At 41.5% G+C, this 23774-nt stretch overlaps 1 protein-coding gene across 3 annotated transcripts in view; it reads right to left on the reverse strand.

The window, feature by feature from the left end:
• LOC116318609 (serine/threonine-protein kinase 32C) overlaps positions 1-23774 on the reverse strand; it is a 102359-nt gene that overhangs the window by 27827 nt on the left and 50758 nt on the right. For all 3 annotated transcript variants that reach the window (XM_039621397.1, XM_039621399.1, XM_039621398.1), the window contains exon 3: positions 8749-8900. In XM_039621397.1, coding sequence (XP_039477331.1) covers positions 8749-8900 — 152 coding nt within the window. The remainder of the gene's footprint in view (positions 1-8748; positions 8901-23774) is intronic.

Below are 23774 nucleotides of genomic sequence, written 5' to 3' on the forward strand. Positions count from 1 at the left end.
GACTGAACACACAAGACCGCAAACACGCTCAGTATGCTTTTCATGCAGGACACAGAGTGCGTTACATGTGCAAATATTATCAGACACGCATGCTGATGAGAAGCACGAAGGGTCGGCGGACGAATCTGCACAGAAGCAAATGCAAACATGCACAAATATGGCACATGCACACCTCACAGCCACAACATAATATCCATGCCAGCTGTGTGACAGAATGCAGAAAGAGAGGACGTCACTGTCAGATCAAAGCTCGACAATAACTTAGCTCGTGGCCTGCTACACATTTTTTGTCAATCAGGCTTACTGGTCATGCACAACAAATTAAAACACAGCCTCTTAGTGATCCAGGTGGGGATTTGTAACAGTCCACTCCACAAATTCAGCTTCAAAACATTAAGCAACACCGGTGAACACAAATGTTTTTGTACAACAGAATCTAATCTCTCATCTGAGAAAAATAAAAGCAGAATAATATCTTAATAGACCCGGAGAGGAGGGAAAAACACACCAATCCGTGGTGACTCCTTCCATCAAACTTGGCTTAATGTGGTTGCTGCTGAGCCAATTCTTTACTTTCCCATTAAAGTTCTGATGCTGTGGCGAAATCATTTCTTTTTATAGCTCACAGGTTTCCTCTGTATCTTTGGGCTTGGCTGTGAACACTCATTGGGGGTGGGGGCATTCTGATTGCTCCTATTCAGGTGCAATTTCCTGCTGCTCCGTGAGAGAGAAAGGGAGTTTGCTGCAGAGGCCGAAATCATTCAATCTTATCCACAGAAGGAAAAACCCATTTGCAGAACTGCTGGCTTTTTCTCTTCTCCTTAAAACACCACACGATTAACTGATGAATCACCCTCGACATTCATGCGATAGGATAAATAAAGGGGGGAAAAAAAAGAGGTGCTGCAGAACGGGGCAGAGAAAGTTTCCAATACACTTCCACATTCCCTCTTTCGTGCCACTGCAGCCTGCACTCAATAGGAAATGACAGCAGAGCCACCCTACATCATGCACAGTACACAAAGCTGCCCTGACCCGTTTAAGATCAAACTCCCCATTAAAACAAAACAAACAAAAAAACTAATATTAGCCTCAGCAGATGGCCAGCTCTAGGATGGCGTTTGCTTTTGGCAGGGTTTCCACACTGTCACCTTTTTATCACCTCATTGTCACAGCCCGATTCCTCAAACCCAGTTGACACACGAGCTTCTGCTGAGGTGGCACTCGCTATCTCAGCGTACCACAAAACTTTCAGCTTCCCTCGTCCACCGCTTAAATATCAGGGCTCCTGAGAGAGAGAGCGAGACTGCAGAGGCTTGGACTGCTTGTCATTCCCTTCCCCGCTTTCACTGAGGTGACACGGAGATGTCAGATACAGGCCGACAACTGGAGCATATGAAAAGCTCCAGCACTGACAAGCCTTGTCACCTTTAAGACTCTCACAAAGCACGGGATGGAGAAGAAACACAAACTGTTTTCTCTCTCTTTTTTTCTTTAAGGGGGGGGGGCTTTGCTCCAAATAAACACAGTGTGAAATCCACAAATTCGACAGTTCTGACACTTTAAATAAAAGCCTCTCCTGCTGTGAAATATGATCTGAGCTACCGTGGAAAGGAAACTGAGGTGTATTAGTTGAAGAGCACTTGTCTGGAGAGAGTATTTGAAGACATCCATCCTTCCAATTTCCTTTCTGGTGCTTGCTGCGGTCTTGGTCGCAGTGGTGGCAGCTTAAGGGGTGAGGACGCGCCAGCCAAAGTGCCGATAGTGTTTGTGACTTTGCAAAAGGAAAATCCAAACAGGCGCGCCAGCTTCACAGAGCGATCGCCCTGCTGTAGAGAAGAGAGGAAAATATGCAGGGCTTGAATATTTCGCCCTCTTCATTCAACTACTTCTATTTATTTTTATGTGTCAAAGCCCAGACTGCGTTAAAGGACAGAGTTTTGAAGTTGACTTGGGCGCCTTGAGCTAATATTTTTGCACAAGATGCAGTCATTTGATCGAATGTTCACACAGATTTGGGAACCTCTAACTCTTTCATATTTGTCTTGGAGACATTCACTGTAATATAGCTACGGGTCAACATAATGTTTAACCACTAATCTCATTTTATGTGCTTCTGCTGCACTTGAGATGAGGATAATTTATTGAGTGCCGCTCTCCTAATGAGCACAGAGGAATTGTTGCACAAACCCTCGAGTATGAATGAATGCCTAGCAGTTATTTGGGAGAAGAGTCTGGGGAGAGCCGTTACTGTCCAAAACCACGAGGAAGGACATGCGGGAAATGGCCGGGACAGGACTAGGCTGCCACGATTGCGGGGACTAAGAGAAGAAGGTTAGCCGGCTGGAAGGAGTACAAGGAACAGGCTGAAATAATCAGGCCACAATGACAAATGAGCCCGGGGAGGCAGGGAGGAGAGAGGGAAATGGAGGGACAGTGGAATGAGTTTTGAGGAAAAAGCTAGAGTGAGGCAAGAGCTTGTGATTCTGTTGGCTCTAACCGCTCTACAAAGTTTCGATGGCCTACATAAAGTTGATGATAGAGATGGCTCAAACTGGCTGTGTGGCTCAGTCACAAGACTTTTGCATGATCCTTTGAGGATTCCTGTAACAACGGTGTGAGTGAGCACTGCCTCAAACAACTCACCTTAAGACAAAACACCTCCACTGGCCTGCTTTCACAAGGCACACTAAAAATCCTATGCCCTAAAAAAAAAGTTCTTCTTTCAGAGTAGTGTGTGTAGGGCACTTTGAACAAAAGTCCCAAGTCCTTTAGTGCTGGCAAGTCTAGGATGAAATAAGCTTTCATAATGCAGTTTTCTTTGGGTCACATTTGGCCTTGACTTATAACTTTGAGTCAGGTTGACTCTGGCTGCCTCAACTCAACCCACTGTCAACCTTATATGAGCCAGATGGTCAGGTGTGTTGTGGCATTTAGGTCAGAACTGGCCCACAGATGACTTGTCGTTACCTACATCTAGTCCAGCTTATGACTTGCGGTCAGATATAATTATTATACTCGTAGAAACCGATATTCAACCCAACCCCAAAACACTTGCCAGAACTGAGACATAAGTGCCAAAAGTAGCCCAGAATAGGCCCAGATGTGTCTGAGTCTGGATATTGCCTGGAAGCACGCTTTATTAATTATGGCTCAGCCATACCAGTGTGACCTAAGAGCAATCACTTTCAATACAAAGTGATTGCATAGGACACCTGTGGGGAGGCAGCCTGCCTTCCAACAACCATGACCCCACTCAGACCGACTGCAGTCACACAGATTGGTGAAGGATTGCAGACACACTGCACACTGCAATCAATCTGAGTCAGTCTATGCTGATAAGAACTTGTCTGTGAAGCGTCTCTTTGCAATAGGAGATTCAACTCAATTTGCTTGTATTCTGATCATATTCCTAAATAAAAGCAGGGTTGCTCAGCACCCATGCAATTTTGCAGTTAATCTTATTGCTGTTTTCTTACCGTCTTGATGCGCCAAAGTCGCTTTGAAGACAGAAACTGACTGCAAGTGGCTGCGAGCCTAGTCCCCATCTTCGTAGCAACCATTTCAAAGACAACAAGACTGTAAGCACACGGTTACAGCAGTCTCCCACCAATGCTGTTTCTCGTGTTACTGTAGCATTAGAGAAACTGACTCCTGTGTTTGTGGAAAAGATCTCGTAGTTCGTCTTTTATGATGATGATGATTTAAGACTAAGGCCCCTCATAGGGCTTGTTATAACTGCTGACTGGAGGTGTAGAGGCTAATTTGTTCCATGGCCTCCCGAGGCCTTGTTCCATCCAGGTCTGCAATCAATATTCCTAATGGAGGCCGAACAGTAGAGAGCACATCCATCCTCGGAGCTGCTCTCGCTTGCTTTATATGAGTCTGATGGAGGGAAGGATGGCATGAGGCAAAACACTTCATGCAGCTGCTCCAGATGACTCACCCTTGTTTTGATTTTTCAACCTTTCACATTCTTCGAGATGATCCCGAGAGAGTGGGGAAGCTCTTTGACAACAGCTGCCATGATGCACGTCCATTTGGTCACTGGTGCATCTCCTTAAGGGAGAATTGGTTGGAGCATTAAAGGGAAAACCAAACATTTACTATGATGTACAGACCAGGGGATCAAATTCCTTTCTGCACCCTGCTGTTAGTTATTCTCTGCTTCTGGGTGGGGACCCCTGCATTCTGGGGTTTCCGACATTGCGAGGAAAAGAGGAAGTCGGCGTCTTCTCACGGTTCGCAAATCCTTACAAGGATTTGTGTGGATTTGTAGTGTGCAGCAGATGATAGTTAATTTTTCCTCCTCTAAGGTAATCCATTCAGTGTACCCTTGACTCCTACACATCATTTCTATGCGGCAAGGGAATGGTCGCAGCAATTACCGTGGGCTGCAAACTTGACATCCGCCCAGCTTAAAGCAGCCTTCCCCCGGCTGATGGGATTCAGTGTGGGCTTTCACAAGACCGCTTCTTAATGAATTTCTTGTGATGCTACGGACGGAGCGGTTCAAAAGCACAGGAGAATTCAACGACGTCTCAATGAAAGCGAAACCTCCATTTCCTGACGCAGCGTGCCAGGCTGTGTAGGTATCAGCTGGAGGAAACCTAACAAATCCTTTTATTCTGCACATCTCTCTTTTTTTGACAAAACATAATCAGCACCAAATACTTTCTTAGTACAGTCTTGTGTGCACCTCCTGTCTTCATAATAATCCCCCTCCTCCTCCTCCTCTCTGTGTGAGTGTGGAAGTCATCTTCATCTGACAGCCGTTTGGTGGATTTTCCAGCATTTTTTAAGACTCTGACTATCTGTTTGCCTCCCTCCTTGCACAGTATCAATAAAAGCACTCCTGTGAAGCTTATCAAAACAGGCGTTTCTTGTAAGTTGGATCTTTTTGTGTGTTTGTTTTTTAAAAATAGGCATTTCCCAAAAACCCTCAACTGCTCTATGACATATGCATTAATAAAGTACCGAAGTGCCCAAATTCCAAGGACCAGAAGTCGTATGGTTCTGTTTGATAAGCCTATGGATACCAGCAACTGTCTGATCAGCCTACCCACACAGGGAAACAATTATTTTCTCAGCTATACAGTAAGAGGGGAGACAGGAAGATGAGGCAGACTTCTCATCACTCCTCTCTCATTACCTGCCTGGCTGAGATGTTGTATCACGCAGCAGCTAAATGGAGCAGTTTATCCGATGCATACAGGTGCATCGCAAAACAATCCTGTCACGCACAGATGCTCACAAAGCGTCTAGTAAACTGCGACAGAAATAAACTTGCGATAGAGACTCAAGCAGTAGATTGATTTGCTTTATGTCTCACTGTGTTCTCACATCCAGCTTTCAGGGAAATATCGGAACTTTCTCGTGATTAGTCGTTTCCGTCAGTCCAGCGTAAATCCAACTGCTTGTTAAGGAAGGAACTAAACAAACCTGTATTTGAAATGATCTTCTGAATACAGGTTTGCAGGAAAACACCTCATGTTTCTCTCGCTCTGTAAGCGTCAGAGAAGTCTGCAAACCTGAACGCTTTAAAACATCAACGCAGCTGCTTAAGTTCAGGGTAACAGCTGCATCCAGACATATTTACAGATATCTGCCTGTCACATCATCTAACAACAATGGCAACAGCCTGTTGACAAAGTACTCCTGCCTTCTGGATCCCTCACTGTTACACCTTTTTCGTTTGTTCGTCTGTTATTGCACTTCATGTGAAGTTAGACAAACCGAAACATTTCATGGCATTATTAGATTTCAACACATCACAAAAACAACTTAAAATGCACAAACGGTAACACTGCATTCAAGAATCTGTCATTCACTACTGATTCAACCAACAGTCATCATTGTAACTTCTTTCCAAGAGTGACTTGACAAAAATAAGTCAGACGATTTTAGTTCGTGGGCCAGATACAGTCTCATCTCATAAATGGGTCATACCATATGACACATAACAGCTCTTTTTAAAGCAAGCGGAAATCATAGGCCAAGTGAAAGATCCTACTACTCCTCCTTTAAAGATCTGACAACTTGTTGGCTCAAGACTTTAGTGTGAAAGTCTTGAGCCAACCCTCATGTCTTCATATTTTGCTTCCAAGGAGCCAGACTTTCTAAGCAATAGTTATTCCTGAAGGTCGTTTTAAGTGTTTCACCATTTTTTCCAGCAACATTTTTATTTCTTCCTATTATTATTGCTTGTTAAGCCAATTAACACTGAGCTGTGAATCATTTATTATAAAAAAGACAGATGAACCACTGTTATGTCTACACATAACAGACAACTTGGCAAATAACCGATTTGAGACATGGTCTCAGTGAAATGTTGGCTGTCAAGAAGCCATTTTTAATGAACAGAAACAGGGAGAAAAGACTGAGGTAAGCCAAATTATACAAGGATCACTCTGATAGTCAGTGGCAACAGTTCTTATGGAGTGATGAATCAAAATTTGACATTTCTGGTTCAAACTGCTGTCAATATGTATGGAGCAGTGTGTACAGCCATGGTAAAACAGTGGAGGCTCTGTCATGATTTGGGCCTTCATTTCAGCCTGTGCTGTTTTCTCCAAAAGCTGATGAATGCAGAAAAGTCCCATCAGATTTCAATCCACCATGTATCATCTGGAAAACATCTGACTGGCAACAGCTTTATTTTGAAGCATGACAATGATCCCACACACACTGCCAGTGCAGTAAAAGCATACCTGGAAACGCACACTGGAACTTTATCAGTCATAGATCGGCTGTTCCAGAGGATTCTGACAGAGAACGGAAACAAAAGGCGGCCAACATCCAAAGAAGAGCTTTGAATGTCCTTCGGGAAGCCTGGAAAACTATTCCTGAAGACTACTTAAAGAAATTAGAAGAGAGCTGCCTAAGAGAGTTCAGGTGGTGTTTTAAAATGAAGGTGATGATAGGACCAAACTGTCACTCCCTATCTTAATTGCCCCTTGGGGATAAATAAAGTCTCTCTGATTCTGATTCTCATACATTATATTTACATGCATTTCCATTTCCACGTTTCAATAAATCTGGACCCATTTCCTATTTTCCTCACAAAACAAAGAAATGGGGGGCGGCACAATCCTGTATTCTCCTCATTTAATGACTAATCCATTTATAAAACAGATAATGAGCGGCCTGAGCTAAGCAAGTCCAATTTCAGCAGCATGGCTCAGTTTTTTCAGCTTCATTAAATCTACTCTCATTACATGTACTTTACAATTTACAGATCACAGCTGAAAAGCACCAAAAATTCACATGTAAATTTTTTGTAACTGAGCAACAACATTTACATGTTTATTTATTCAAATCGTTTGTCTCGATTTACAAACACTTTATTGTTTTTGGCATAATCACGAATGAATTCTCAACACATTTTATTGGAGCTATTAATGACTTCCCTGCAATTTTCACAAATTTTTCCAGTGGAACTTGTATTTGAGTCTCGGGCTGTAGAGTAACTAAGACTAGTGCTCTTGATTATATTTTAATATGCGTGGAAGTGACAAAGCTCAATTGGCTTCCATTAATTAGGAGCAGAGGCAGAAACTCCTCGCAGATGAAACACAAACCGCCCGCTTGCACGGATACCGCTACAGGTCTGCAAGATCGGTTTGCAAAATCGTCCTCACCGTCCTAAAATAACACGTGTCAAAGATAATGGTCCAATTAGAATGAAGACTTATGGCGTTTTGAGTATAGGACCAATTATACTTGGAAACGAGAGGAGCTGCTCGAGTATGAGTTTCTGTGTGCTCCCGGTGAGATGGACAGGCCATTTTTTTGGAGCATCTCAAATGCAGAGAGAGGAGGTGTGAAACTTCTCAATCCCACGTAGCCACAAAGATACAGTTCAGCATGCTTGTCACTAATGGGTATTTAAAACAGTGCCGCTTGCAGAGAGAGAGTGAGGGTGAGCTGAGCAGCACAGCTAGAACTAGAAAACTAGAACACAGAAGGCTTTGGCAGCCATAAACTCCTGCAGGGAATTATAAAAAATAAACAGGCCTACTACTGTACGCTCATTAAAATGCCCTCAGTTTGTTGTAGTGAAGTAAGAGTATCTAGCAGGCAAATGCATTCTGCAGATTGATCTTAAATCATTCACAACTTGGTAAGGAATGAGCCCCGGACACGGCTTTGTCTCGCTCCGCGTAATCAATCCATCACGGAACGTGGGAATATTCTGACAGCGATCGCTCGGAGACGACGAGCACGTGCACAACCGCTCTACCAATTACAGAGGAGCAAAGTGCTTTGTGTAATACGGCGTGAATGCCGTGCCAGGTCCCCAATTACATTTAGAAATGTGTCCCGCCCGAAGATGAGCATTGAATAATGAAAGCAGCCTTCATTCACCCACATATCATACTCGAGGGAAGAGTGAGGTCATTTCAAACCACAGTAATTATCAAATGTGTGCTTCATGGGCTCAGAGCCAAAATTAATATCCCAGAATATCTCTCCGCTATAAATTGTTTCTTAAGTTAATAGCTGTTGGTTTCTGAAGGAGAATTTGTTTCAAGCTTTAATTAAACTTTTTTTTTACCCACATGCAACACATAACATTCAAAAAGAGTGCTTCTATTTAAAGGATGTGACAGATTTTTACAGCAAGCGTGCACACGTCTACTGGGAATCACTTGAGGGCGGACGCACGGAACGCACAGACAGGCGAAACAGGCAATCGACACAGACAGAGCCGACCACACTGAAAGTGTAAAAACATAGGATAGTCACCAGAGATTTACTAAAAAAACATGTTCAATTTCCTGTAGGATCTCAAGCTCTCTAAAGACGTTTCGGACCTCATCTCTCTCTATGCACTGCTGTTTGTTCATGTACTTCATGGCGTACATCTTCTCGGTATCCCTCTTTTGTACAATGCATACCTGCAGCAGGGAAAGGACAGAACAGAGGGAGGGGGGGGGGAAGGGAGAAAAGACAGAAAAACAAAATTGAGCACATTAGTACAAGATAAAATAAATATTTAGCTGCTTTTCGTGCAGGTGTACAAATGCGGTCACGCTGCTGTGCGAATGAAATGTTTTCTAAACAGCCTACGGCATCGTTCAGCTGCTGATTAGCACGATAACCTGAGTGGATGCCCTGCACTCATAAACCGAGCAGCTCAAATAAACTTCATTTTCAAACACAGGAGTCAACAACAGAAACCACTTCCAAACAAATCACCTCATTATTTATTCAACCACTGATTACAGTTTTTTCTTTTTCTCATCAGGAAGTATCAGTGAAGGGTCAGGAAAAGGACAGGCCTCCAGAGGGGTTGCTACAATAACATTACAGCTTGCAGTCATTAAAAACAGATCACAGAGCAAGTCCTGCTTAGCAGGCCACCGCTGGATTTTATCTTTTATGTTTTCTGCCCGTTTTTCCACTTTCATCTTCGCATAAAACTCCAGAAAGACTGATTTAAAGCTTGTGTGTGAATAACACACATACCCATTACACATGTGCTGTGTCATAGCAGACTTGAACACATGAAATCAGAATCAGTCCTTTTGATGTGGCTTTCTAGCCGTCTCCAAAGGATGGTAAGGGCTAATTTGCATGACTGTTGAGCAGGGATGCCACCAACGCGCGACGCTGTCAGTAAAATGCTTAAATGGGCCAGAGGGAGAATACCCATTTACAGTAGCTTCTGCAAAGATATCGTCTTTCTTCAAACCCAATTCTTCTATATCACACGAACATGAAGCCTGCAGACAAATATGTTAACTTGGCGGCTCACCCAAGTAATAGGCGACTCGTTTTAGCATCTTTGTTAAAAAAAATGCTTCTTTTTTGCCATCTAAAAAAAAAAGACATGATATCCAATTGTACAATTCCCTTGCTTTTATTTTGAAAGTTCAATGGGCGCTAACCAGGTACCCAAGGCCCTGAGACGGCCAAGTACCCAGGTACTCATTGGCTCTTTGGTCAGATTGGTGAACTACTTCTCGACATCTTTAGCTTCTTTAGCTGCAGGGTCCCTTTATCCAGAACTTCCAGCAGGTGGCGAGCTGGTTCATGTGCCACAAAAAGGATCAAACACGGTAAAGTTGGATTTTATCCATCATTTGAGAGCAGCCAATTCTACTGAAAACCTCCTCACCCCACTGTCACGATCTTTACAAATAAAAACTGAATCTGTAGGAAACACTGGTCCCTAATCGAGCAAAGTCATTAACTGGAATGTGGGTACTGCAGCTAGATTTCTATTAGAGACCGTTGTCTTGGTTTTGTTTATCTGGGTTTCAACAAGTGTGTGTGTGTGTGTGTGTGTGTGTGTGTGTGTGTGTGTGTGTGTGTGTGTGTGTGTGTGTGTGTGACAAAAAGACCCGACACAGGGAGAGTATCACAGTGGCAGCAGGTCAGCAGGAACACCATTACTCATCCTTGTAACACATTTAAAAGATGCCAGCCTTGTTTTTAAAGCCAAGGAAGGGGCCAGGGTGGAATATGATTACAGACCACCTACATTTAAAAATGTCCTCTGGTTTTCCTCCTTAACTGGATTTCTTCCAACAACATGGCATCTTGTGCGCATGCTAACACAGCGAATGTGAAAGTTAAAAAAACCACATAAATCTCAGCATCAGTCACTGTCCAAATACCTGAAGAACAAAATCTAAGCAGCCGTTTTGGCCACCGCTGCACTGACTGTAACATTTGGCCACCTCATGATGCTAACCCCCTCCCTATTCCTGTTATAGACACTCAGCCATTGCTGGATTGAATTGTCCACCAAGGATCTTCTCACAGGTCTGCTTGTTACAGTCAGATCTACACAGATGGCTGTTACACAGCACTCTGGCCCTGCTGCACTGCAAAAAACACCCTTCGCAGCTAGTCATTTTTCTCATTTTTTCAGTCTTAGAAAACAGAGGAAAAAAATGCCAGAGGGAAGAGAAACTATCCCCTCGCCTCCATCCAGATGGATGTTTGTGCAGCTGTGCATGCTGCAACACTTTTCACAAATATGATGATACCGTCCTGAAATGAGTTACCGAGCCCTACACTGCTATGTTTAAATTATGTTTGCATTACAAACAAATAAAGAGGCTTCAAGAAGCTAGATACTTCTGCCAATGAAATAACGGTTTTTCCTCTTGATTTGCTGGGAAAAAATGATTTCAAGACTGAACACCAAGCTTAATGAGGTGTTAAAATAGACATTATGTGAACAGTGACAGGAGGAAAGCCATTACTGTGTAAAACATCATCTACTTAATTGTACTCATGGTTTCCCCTGAAGCACAGAGCTGTAATGTGTGCCAGGTCTGACTCGCTGCCTCTCCATTTTCTTCCATCTGGATCTTCAAGTTCACCCCCCCTCCTATCACGCTCACCAGCTCATCGTAGCTAACATTCATCAAACCCATTCTTCGTCTCCTAAACTGTTTGTTTGCCAAGTCTCCTGTTATTGTTAAAACTGTTGGTATATTACTGCACACCAATGTGGAATACAATAATATCAATTTTAGGACAGTATTTTAATGACGCGCACAAACATGATTTATTAAGTTTACTATGGTTTGTCTCACAAAATGTATTTAGTGATGCAAATTTTAAAGTTATTTAATTTATTTAGTTTTGTACCTGATGTTGGTTTAATAGAACATAAGTAAACAGACAGTATAAAGGCAGACACATTACGTTTTGAGAAAGCTGTTTCAAAAATGGAATTTTACTTATTATAGTAAAGATCAACATCACTAGAGAATAGAAACTAGATGTTCTGTTTCCCCACGACTCCACACTGTAGTCACTTAAAAGCCGTTCTATCCTTTTCAAAAGTTTTTAGAGATAAAAGCAGGATTTTCAGATGTGCTTCCCCTGATTCTTTCTTCAAACAAAAAGCACAATACATTTTTAGAGATACTCTAGACTTCCTGTAAGTTTTATTAAAGAAACTGCTTCTTCTTTTCTTTTTTTCCCCAAAAGGTCCCCTATGCGCGACTCCTGCACAACATGGCTGTGTGTTCACTGTCGATCATATAAACAATATACAGAAGTTCATTTAGTAAAGAAAAGAAAAAAATGATTTACAGAATAAAGCAAAATACATTTCAATATCGCTTCACCTGATTCGGTTACACATCGAAAAGGAGTGGGAAGAAGTGCACGCGTATTTAATCCATTAAATATTAACCTCTTCGACATCAATCGGTTATCAATCAATATTTATTCAGCTTCCTTATTGATATAATCTGCAGCAATAATGATGATTTCTAATATAACATATACACCACATTATACAAGATATCATCATGTTTATGTGATGATGTGATCTGATTCAATGTGATGTGATGACTTACCCAAGAACAAGTGTTCTCATTAGTGGTTTACATATTCCAAGCGAAGCATGTCGAATGATTAAAATTATCAGCAAATGTGAAATCTTGAGGTCTGAAGTCTTTTGACTGAGAGAACAGTAAAGATGATGAATGGCTGTACACAGCATGTGCTCAGTTAATGACAGCACTGATTAAGAATGATGTGCTTTACATTTTTTCACTGGTCTTGCTGATGTGCACTTTAAAAGCACATGAAGAGCAAAAAATAAAATAATAATGGAACTCCTTCTCTTCTCTTAGAGCTCCTTCCAGTTTCTGTGTTTATCATATTTGTGGGATGTGATGCGCTTGGAGCCTGCTTTTGCTGCTGTGATGCAACATGTCAAATGTAAGTTGTCTGACTGAAATCTGTTCTCATGTTGAGAGTTGAAAGGTCACCAAAGCAAATCAAGTAAAATCTGAGAAATGTTTAGTTTGTTTAAATTTTTAACTGTAACACTATTTCTACGGCACATTATGTTTATAATGTACAAATTGGTAAATATCTCAGGTTCACAGCTTGTTGCTTAGGACCGCAAGGTTTACAGTTTTGGGTTCATGTATAATCCATCTGTAAAGAGAGCCGGCGGAGGCACAGGGGGAGCTGAAGGTTATAAATAGTGTCAGGCTTTATACATGAAAAATCAGTTTGAATGGATGTTTTCCTCATCACGCTTTTCTGTGCTGACCATATTCCGTTACCCTGCATTGCACAAAGCTACTTTGAAATGTATTTATTGGTGATTGTGTGTCAGTATTGTAGAATGTAAAAACACAACATTTCCAAACCAATCAGATATCAAATTGTCAGTCATCTTCCACTAACCTCGTGTTATCTGGAATCCTCAGGAGCCGGTCAGCAGAGTGAAATGATGACTTTTAAAAAGGATTTATTCATTTATTCATAGAGTGTATTAGCAATTCAATGCATTAGACCAGTTTAGTATGGAGCAGAAAAAAAGTGACAATTTGGGGGCGAGAGGTGTGAGGTGGAATGTTTTGCAAGCTATTTGCATATGAATGGAGACGTTTTCACCTAGAATTAAATCAGTGGAGATGGAAGATCCCCGCAATCGCAGAGTGTGGGACTGAGGCGCCGTAAAGGGATACCTTCTGAGACAAGTTCTCTCAGAGCAGTCGTGGACACTCAAATGTTCCTAATTATTCTGTAACATTATCTCTAAAACGCTAACGGTCGGTGTGAGTCAGCCTATCGTTAATACTGCTGGCCAGGCTCTCGTTGTTAAATTCTAATTTAGGAACACCTGCTAGTCAGATTGCTTTGAATATTTGTCAGAGATAAAGGTCAGTTTGTTTTCAAACAAGCAGGGCGGAAGAGGGGCAAATCCGAGGATGGTGCCAGATCTGTCCGCTGGCTGACCGGCTGCGCATCTGGGAGAAGAGCTGGCTAATAAATTGGCACAGCGGCCACGTCAGGCTCTGGACTGACCAGCCTCCAGCCAGCAAGAGTCATCCAAAAACAAAAAAGAGAGAACGAAAGAAAAGAACAGTGCTGTCTAATAAATGAGTTAAAAGTCCCAGGAAATGTTAGTTCAGCATAAACAAAATGATCAGGAAACTTTAGAAAGCATTTCATGCACACATTTAAACTTAAATATCTATTTAATCTGCTTCATTGGCACTGCCTGCACCGACAGCAGCTGGCTGGAAAATGGCAACATGTTTCCCAGCCTTATTTAAACTTTCTAAAACTGAAAAAGTAACAGAAACGCAACAGAAACATGCCTGTGGATCCTTTAGGAAAAACTACCACAGTGGAGAGGTTTTGGAAGCTTTTACTTTTATCTCAGACACAGTTTTAGAAGACATGTTGCTGGGTTGTGATGATGCTGTTCGACTAAATCTGTCGACATTCAGATAAAATGATCAAAATCTGTATTAAAAGTGCCTTTGGCGTTGTTCCCTCTACAGCAGCGACACACAAACACATGTGTGTAAGTCACATAATTGACTTCCCCGAACGCTCTATGGCTCTTTGTCCCAGTGTGCTGCTTCCAACTCTAGAGTTTAATTTTTAAATTGAATCTATTACGTTTTCTGTAGTTACTGTCTAAAATATACACTGTTACAATGTTGACTGTTCATATCAAACATGTATAATGAGGTTAGTGGATGCACGAGCAATTCCCAGTGGTTGGAAACTGTGGAAGAACCAAAATTAAGGCTGTTATACACCAAATATGTTGTGGAAAAAACAACATCAAATTCCAATTTTTTTAATGAATATAAAAACAATAAAAACCGAGAGTACATAGAAGGAAGAAAAAAGTTGTAACTGACCTCGAGTGAGCATGCAGCTTTTTTCATAAAACAGGACCGCAATGAAAACGCCCTCAGTTCAGATTCAGTGATTAGTCAAAAGATCTGAAAGCAGCACTGGTGACCTTACTAATACGATTATAAAAACTCAAAAAATAGTCCCGAGGTAGTCCCTGACTTTCTTACTGTGTTTCAGAGAAAGCGACGATACATACAAATACGTCTTCTTGTCTTTGACTTTTTGGACCAACAACAAATATTTCTATCTCATCTCTGTTCAGTTCTAAAAACTTTCAAGAGATCCAACAGCCAACGCAGCTTCTTAATTTGTGAATAGGGGTAAGATCAACCGTGTATGAATGGTAGGGTATATGATGATTCCTCATGATAGTACCAAGTGGGAGCATGTAAAGATTAAAAAGTAATGGACCTAGGACAGACCCTTGGGGAACACCTGATTAAATTTTGTGCAGATCTAAAACTTTAGGTATGATGAAAACCATTCAAGAACTTGACCTTTTAATCCAACTGAATGAAGGTCATGATGCATTTAATTTTCTTTAAAAACAAACCAAAATTCCCGTCAGCAGGAATTGTACTTTACAACAAACATCACTAAAAGTGAGTCAGTAGAGTTTGGCTTATTATTAGCAGCGAGCATTTACTGAGAAAATCTCTGTCAATGGAATACGCTACAAGCTATATGAGCTTTTGGATACACAGACAATTTGTGTTAATTCACTGGGATTTGTCAACATGGAAAACTGTTCTATATTGTGTCTTTTTGAGCCCAGCAATTTATGGGAGTGACAAATAGCCAGCTGCATTTACTGATCGCAAACATACAGAAACAGTCCGAGTGTTATTGAATTCAGCAGTGCAGCTATGAGACCGCTTTAGTCTCATGCACCAGGGGATTTGAAGGGTGGTGTAGTTAATGAGCAAACACAACTGAAAAGGAAAAAAAAGCCCATTCAAATGGGCTCTGACCAGGGTTTAGACTTGGCTCCAGATTTCATGTCTCCAAGCAGCGGGAAGGACGGCGGCGCTGGCTCTGGGTGAGATGCTGTCACAACGCTGGCTGTAATCTCTGACCACCAGCTGCACATAGCACCTGTTTATCTCTCCTACAGAGCGCTTTTTAGAGGTGGCCAGACGAGCGCACAGACACACACAATAAGCATTAATTCAGGGACCACGCCATTTCTCTGTATATTTCTCTATGTGCTATTAGAAGCTATTGGATGCAGGGGGAATCTAAAGGCAAGGAGTAGCGCCACAGATGAGAGCACCTGCCTGTCTCTGCCTCACAGAATCCATGCTTTGCATCACAACAGCTCAGATGCTCACTTTTAATAGTTTTGAGCTCTGGAGCATGAAACCAACTTTGTTTTTGTTTTTTTTGTGTGTGTGTGTTTTTGCAGCACAATCATTATTTAATAAGGACTAAGAGAGGCGAATGACACTAATAACGAGGAGCTTGGCGGCCTGCTTCCTGGAGTTGATCTCCGTAGGGTCAGCCAGGGGCGCCTGGCAAGCAAAGAGACACGTACCTACGACTGAACAGCACATGAAAACATTCAATAGTCTAAATAAAGGCAGCTCAGTTATTCACCCATATGTTCTAGAAACCTGAGGATCCTTAATGAGGCGATACGAGCAGCAATTACAGATTAACAGTGGGGCTTCTGAAGGGAGCAGCTACATGTAAACTCTGATTTAAAACCAGAAGTAATCCATTAAAAAAAAGCAACAAAAATTCATTAATTTTTCAGCAGAGTGCACACTGCACAGAGCCAAGTGAAAGAGAAAAGATTATTCAAGGATGCTGTAATTAATATTGTCGTAGAAGAAAAGGCCAGTGCAGCAGCTGCTGTATATTACAGCGTCTCAAGCGTTCAAATGTGAACGAAACCATGATTCAGGTTTCTATTTAAACAACGCAGCCTACCTAAATTTGCTGGAAAAAAATTCCACTGGGACTCAGTGTGACCTATCTGCTGGTATGACCCATCTATTGCAGATCATGAGACTAATTATATATTCCACTGAGATGATCTGTCCAGCTCTAACCTCAGCCTTTTTACCCAGCTGCCGAACGGGTGGAGGATGTTAATTCAGGAGGTCACTGGATAATGATTCCACGGGGCATTGGAGAATTCACAGTTAAAAAAAAAAAAAAAGAAGAAGAAAAGATTCAGTCTCTGGAGTGAAAAACACCGGATTTAGTTGAGCTAAGGAGGGGGAAAGATTTCTGAATGTAACCTAGCACGTCTCCGCTCATTTTTAAAGGAGGTAATTCCTTAATTAAACCCAAGAGATGCTTTATACTTGAGTTATATTAAAATTCTATCTGGACTTAAGACACCGGTAAGTCCTAATACAAAAAAAAAAAAAAAAAGTTCAGTGGTATTAAAAAGCTGAGTACACCATGAGAAGCTTTTTCAATTCCCTTATTCCTTATTAACTTAATAAAGAATTATGAAAGAAGATGAGTGGAAAACACTGAAGACTGACAGGTCTATTGGCAAGAGCCTCAAACGATGCTTAAAATAGCAAACCAGGAAGTTCATTACTATCTTTTAATAATGTGTGTCATCCATCACAGAGAAGAGATCGCATCACATGTAGTACCATTACTCATGGCTTTTACAATATATATATTAGACATCACAGTAAGGCAGAGCGCCTTAATAATAAGCGCACAGCTCGGAGTTTAAGAGCCTTGCTGAAGGACACACAATTGAATCTAAAGCATGACCGAGGTTGTAAACCCTGGCACCAGTGCCCCAAGGGGCTTGTGATGACTTTTAGAGGCATTACAAGATGATTTATGGTGGCCATAAACTTTATATAAAAGATGGACGTATCTTCAGGGTCTGAAAAGTGAAGCCAGTGCGGAATTACCTTAAACTTGGGCCAAGTCTTGTTGCAAAACGAGCTCTATGTTAAGACAGACCTCTGCTCTCTTCTTCTCAGACCGCAGTGAATGCTCTTTTGATGAGTTTATGGTCTCAGTCGCTATTTCGAGGTCATGATGTTCATTTTGTAAACTATCATCAATAAGGCTGATAAAGCAGATGCTTTATAAGATGCTAAATGCTTTCAGTTTCCATCATAAAATCTTACACACTGCATTAAAGTATAAGAGTAAAAGTAATTCAGAGTGGTTGGCTCTCATATTGGCACTGGCGATGGTTTTATTATGTTTAAATATGCTTCATACGCCCAGACCCATGAATTCATATCAACTTAAGAGCTTGAACTAAAAACAAACTGTAGAAAACTCCTAATTTATTCTTGTTGTTTTATAGTTCACCATCTGTTGTAGATGACACTGCTAACCGCAAATGGGAGACAATCTCTCAAAACATATATTTTTACCATTTTATGGGAAGATTCTTTTATGCATTATACTGAACTGAATTTATAAAGAAGAGTCTGCTCATTAAGACAAACAGCAGAAAACTAAACTTGCTGGAAAGAACAATTTAAAAAGCAAAAGACCCATTTAATAAGGGCTGAATTCTATTCAGTTTCAGGTCCTTGTACTGCACATGCTGGCTCAATGCACTTCTATTAGTAGAGCAATGAAAGTAATCTTTGTAACCCACAAATATACTGTATATTATTCAGATTGACTGATTGGTTACTGGGAAGGTTATGGCCCTCCACAACAGTCCCAGTTGGGGAGGGTCACTAAGCCAACTCGTTTCTGCACAATATTCACTTCTATTTCTTTATAAGCTTAGTTTTGCAGCCCTCCACAACAGTCCTAGTTTCTCATGTGGCCACTTGGGAAATTTAATTGCCCACGGCTGATCAAGAACCATGAATGACCTTTTAGTGTGGGATAGCAATAATAACATTATTAAACCCTAATAATAAGATATGAGGTCTTGGGACAGACTACCACTCTTTCACCTTTTTTGTATCAATTAATATATTGATGAAATCACAGTCCTGTAACGTTTCAGAGGAGACTGACCTGCAGCCACGCTCTCTGTGATTTTGCAGGCTAAAACTCTGAGTTTATATCTCAGCATATAAATCCAAATCTGCCTTCTTCCACTCTAAATCTTTCATATGTTAAAAAAAAAGAAAAAAAAAAGAAAAGAAAAAATACTGATCTAGCTCTGCACCCCAACCATCTGCCTCAGCCTCCGGCTCTTTTCTACCCAGGCCTCCCTCTGGTTAATCTCAGTGTTACGCACTCCTTGAACACATGCACTTATTAAATGCTTATTAGCTGAACATATCACTTGGTAGCAAAAAAAGCCCTTTCATGTTGCGCTTCAAAGCAGAGGGTCCCTGTTAAATCCCACTGATGGCTGTATGTTGTTTACCTTTCCGATCCACCTTCCTCCTCCGCCTCGTCCTCTCCACTGTTCTGCTATAGTTAGCAGTCCTATCAATTGCTGTCAGAAGGCCTAAAGCTCCAGGGACTACAAGGCTTGCAGCGAGGAGAAAAAGGTTGGGTGTTAAATTTAGTGGGCTCAGTCAGGAAGCTGCAGATTTTGTGTTTTCTAGGTCAGGTAAGTGCCAAGTCGGCCAGAAGCCTCTAACTGAGACACACGGGGGAAACATGGACAGAGAGGGCCACTGGTCGAGAGAGGGATGATGGGGGGGAAGAGAAGGAGGGCAGCCTGTGTCTTATCTGTTAAGTTCTCCAGAAATGTACTGTATGTTAAGGGCTGTGCATTCTCCATTCCCTCAGGTTAATGTTCAGCTCATGCCTGTTGTTGGTAAGAATGATTTAGAAAGACATGCCTAAGTAAAGGGTAACCCGGAAACGTGCAAATGCACCCACTCCTTTGCACCAAACACGCTCCTCTTACCCACGTTTCATTCTGGTAAGAGTGCTTTGAGTGAGTCGAGAGAGGAAAACACAGTTTCAGGGTCTGATAAACATGTCATCCTGGGAGAAGAAAGAATAATTTGCACTTTCATTTGGTTCATTCCACTGGATGTCTCCTGCTCCACAGCGGCTGCTGTCAGCCTGCAGGAAATGAACGTGTTTACTGAGCTCGGCCATCCATTTGCTCAGCTGTGGGAAGACGGCAGGCATGACCATTAATACTGGACTTCTCTGAGGCTTAGCTGTGCAAAATGAAGCTACGTGATACAAGTAAAAAAAAAAAAAGAAGAAAAGAAAGAGGAATACATTTTCTTCCCTAGTATGAGAACAGTCTCAAGTACAGATACAAATACATATAAATGATGGCACTTGCAGCACAAGCACACCTGCATAAAAACACATTATTCTAGCAGACTGAGAGTGCTTCGCTCTACAAAGAAAATGATTTGCTTTAGGCATCATTTACAAAACTCTACAGAAATGTATTAACTTTTCAACATGCAGTGCTATCTTCAAAAGTCCTATTTGTCTGACTAACACTTCAAAAGTTCAGACCATCGTTTAAGGGCATGTTCTGCATATCTGACTGGCTCAAGTCAGTGAACTTTTAGCACCGTTGCTACAGTAACAGTGGATAAAGGATGTATGTGACCAGTCAACCAGTTGGTTTCACTCATTTTTTTCCCTCCCTTTTATTGGAATAAACCAAAATATTGGTCGAATATTGGTATGGGTCACAACTGGCTGTGCTGACTGGTATCTTCATATCAACATATCAAGATGCAACTGACTGCAAGTGGCTGATATTGATCAAGTGTGTCACATCAAGTTTCTGCTCTTTAAACCTTTAAAAAATCTGATGAAAAAAGATGAAAGTAAATAATTAAGATTGTCGGTACTGATATCAGATACTGGGCTGCACAGTAATGCAGTGGTTAGCACTGACAGCAAGAATAGAACGGATTTGAATAGATTTGAATAGAACAGCCACTTTCAGGACAGTCATTCAGGACAGTTTGTGTGTTAGTAAGAGAAGGTCCTTGGTTCCACCTTTCTGCGTTGAGTTTGCATGTTTTCCCCGTGCCTCTGGGTACTCTGATTTCCTCCCACAGTCCAAAGACATGCGTGTTGGGTTAATTGGGAATTTTAAAATGGACCATACCTTGAGCATAAATGGTTATGTGTTTCTATGCAGCCCTGCGACACCCTGTGACCAGTCTAGGCTGGGATAGACTATAGCCCCCACGACCCTGAACTGAATAAGCTTTAAAGAAAGTGGACGGATGAACATCGACATGTGATACATGCTAGGGTTGGGTGATTGGATGAATATATTGACTATCGACGACAGGGTGAGCCTGCCGACAATCGTTTTTACAAGGGCAATTTATTTATTTATTTGCCCATGAGTAAGTTTGCTAATAATGATGGCGCTAATAGAAGCAGTCAACAGAAAAAAATAATAATAATAAGAGCGCTGTTTTAACAGCAGCCTTTTTCATCTGCGAGCAAATGCACCTGCCTCAGAGTGCGCCCAAATGTAGATCACTCACTCAAAGAAAAAAAGGCAGTAGCCTATGTTCAGAAAAAAACATTGGTACATGGACAGATAAAATGCTCATGCAAGTTAGTCGTGCTCGCACTATACGTCTGCATAAGCGGCATACCACTTTGGTTACATCCTTAGGTTTACCTCTTTCATCCGGGTTAAACATGCTCCTTTAAACCTCTTTCATCCGGTTTAAAGCCAAAGAAATCCCAAATTGGCGACTTCATTTATTTATTTATTTTGCAAGCAGTTCATCCATGTTTGGACTTCTTCTGTGTTGTAAATGCACGAATCAGTATGTGCATGATTACATTGCTCCGCCCATCAAAAGTCTTGTTGATTATTGGACCGACAATTTACATATCACTCAACCCTAATACACGCCCTATTTTACTAAATGGTAAATGGCCTGTATTTGTATAGCGCTTTACTTAGTCCCTAAGGACCCCAAAGCGCTTTACACTACATTCAGTCATCCACCCATTCACACACACATTCACACACTGGTGATGGCAAGCTACATTGCAGCCACATCCACCCTGGGGCGCACTGACAGAGGCGAGGCTGTCGGACACTGGCGCCACCGGGCCCTCTGACCACCACCAGTAGGCAATGGGTAAAGGGTCTTGCCCAAGAACACAACGACCGAGACTGTCGGAGCCGGGGCTCGAACCGGCAACCTTCCGATTACAAGACGAACTGCCAACTCTTGAGCCACGATCGCCCCGTTGTACTAATGTACAAACCAGCTAACTGTTGGTTCTAAGATGTTCTGAAGCGCCGACAGACAGCAGCCGCTGCCTCTTTGTGACAGGAAGCTGCAAACAAACAAATCAGCGTGGTTCTACAGTGATTTAATGTAGAAAGATTAAAGTATTGTTGACTGCCAAACTAATTAATCTTTCAGTTCTCGTCATGAGCCATATCCATGGGACTGCTATGACAGAATAAATTTAACAAAGAAATTAAAGCACAAAATTTTACAGAAACACAGACAAAAGCTGTGGATGCATTTAATCTGGATTTGTCATATTAAAGTGAAACACTGGTTGTCCTCTCAGAAACGAGAGAGGAAAACTAAAGGAGGAAGAAAGACTTTACATACACAATAATAAACTAATACAAAAATTCTAAAGACACACTTGCCTGTCTGTGCTTTCCTCTAGTTTATATAAAACAGACAGAAAGACGTTTGAAGCTGTTCGTGTATGAAGGCAAGGAAATGTAAGGACCACATAATGAGGATTACATGCATCAAAGAAGGTAATGGAGACCAAAGATGCACAAAAAGGGCCTGAAGGCTTATCTCCACTATAGGTTTACTGAAGCTGTTAGAGGTGTAGCTGAGTGCTCCATTAAGAGTGGAAATATCTCATACATATTCATCAACATGATATAACTTGCAGTTTGCCATCTGCTATCTTGTTATATATCACAAAAACAAGAAGGCTGAAACATATACTTTATATAACACATGGACGTAGCCATCGTGATGTCATCCACTGTTAAGTCCCCTTATGAAGCCTGAAGCTTGGCCATACCCTGTCTTTACTGGATTTTCTAATGATGACCTTTAGTTACAAAATGTACTTCATATTTTATTCATCATGACCTGAAACTAGTTACTGAGCCCATAAACTCATCGGCAAAATGTGGACAGAGCAAGAGAGCTGAAGGCCGTTTTCCAAAACACTTCTCTAGTCCTTTGCAACCAGAGAAATTTTCCTCTGCTGGGAGTTTAAAATAAATAAATACAGGCACTTCCCTTTTGGCTTAATTTTTTATTCTGGGCGGCTACGTCCGTACGAACGTATTTGGTGGAGTTCACACTTGACATTCTGGCCATGTCAGTTTGGAGCTGATGCTACTGTTCAGGAAATTTAAACACCAATTAAGCCAGCAGCCACTATCCGCTCTTTAAGTGATGACGTATGAACCCTGCTTTCGGGTCCAAACTACTCTGCGTTTATTAAGGCTGTTGTGTTTTTAACATGTTTTAATGCTTTGTATCGTGTTCTATTTAATCTGAACAAGTCCCTAAAAAGAAGTCAGTGATCTCTCTCGGCCCTTCTCTGTTTTTATTACCGCTGTTCATCGGCAGCACTTTTTAAAGCTCAGTTTTTAAAACCTTACCATGTAACTACAGCCCAGCCCATGCATTAGTATATTAATGACCAACCTCGTATTGTGGATGGATTATCTCAGTTGGTCTCCTGACTGAAGTTTGGTCCGGTTACAGCATCCTGCCATGCAATTGGGAACCCTCATGTTAACTTTTATCAAGAGGAAAAAAGTTAGCATTCAACCTCCAGCTTCCAGCATTGTGCTGATGTGTTATATTATGCTAAGCATAGCTGTGTAGCTAGCCACCATTATATACCAGCTAGCCCAACTTCAGCAACCCTACAAACGTCACTGCTGTTTAGTTTTCTGTCTTCATTTATGTCAGAAGTGATAGCAGAGCTGTAATTTTTTAATTTTTCAGAAATCCCTAAGTCAGAACATGGTGTATGATCTTTAGATGGAAACTAGATGGACGCTAACTCCCTGCTAACTTCGAACTGCCTTAAACTTCATAAACCCTGTTTTCTTGCTGAATTGTTACACCTGGTAGAGCAGCCACACTGATCATTTTATTGAAGATGAAAGAATTCAGACAATTTTTAACTCTCAGTGATGCCGCAGTGTTTGTTTGACTTTGGGACCTGAAGCAGTGTTTGAACCCCGAAACGGCTAATGA

This window comes from Oreochromis aureus, linkage group 13, assembly GCF_013358895.1.
Source record: "Oreochromis aureus strain Israel breed Guangdong linkage group 13, ZZ_aureus, whole genome shotgun sequence".
In the NCBI taxonomy this organism is placed as follows: domain Eukaryota; kingdom Metazoa; phylum Chordata; class Actinopteri; order Cichliformes; family Cichlidae; genus Oreochromis; species Oreochromis aureus.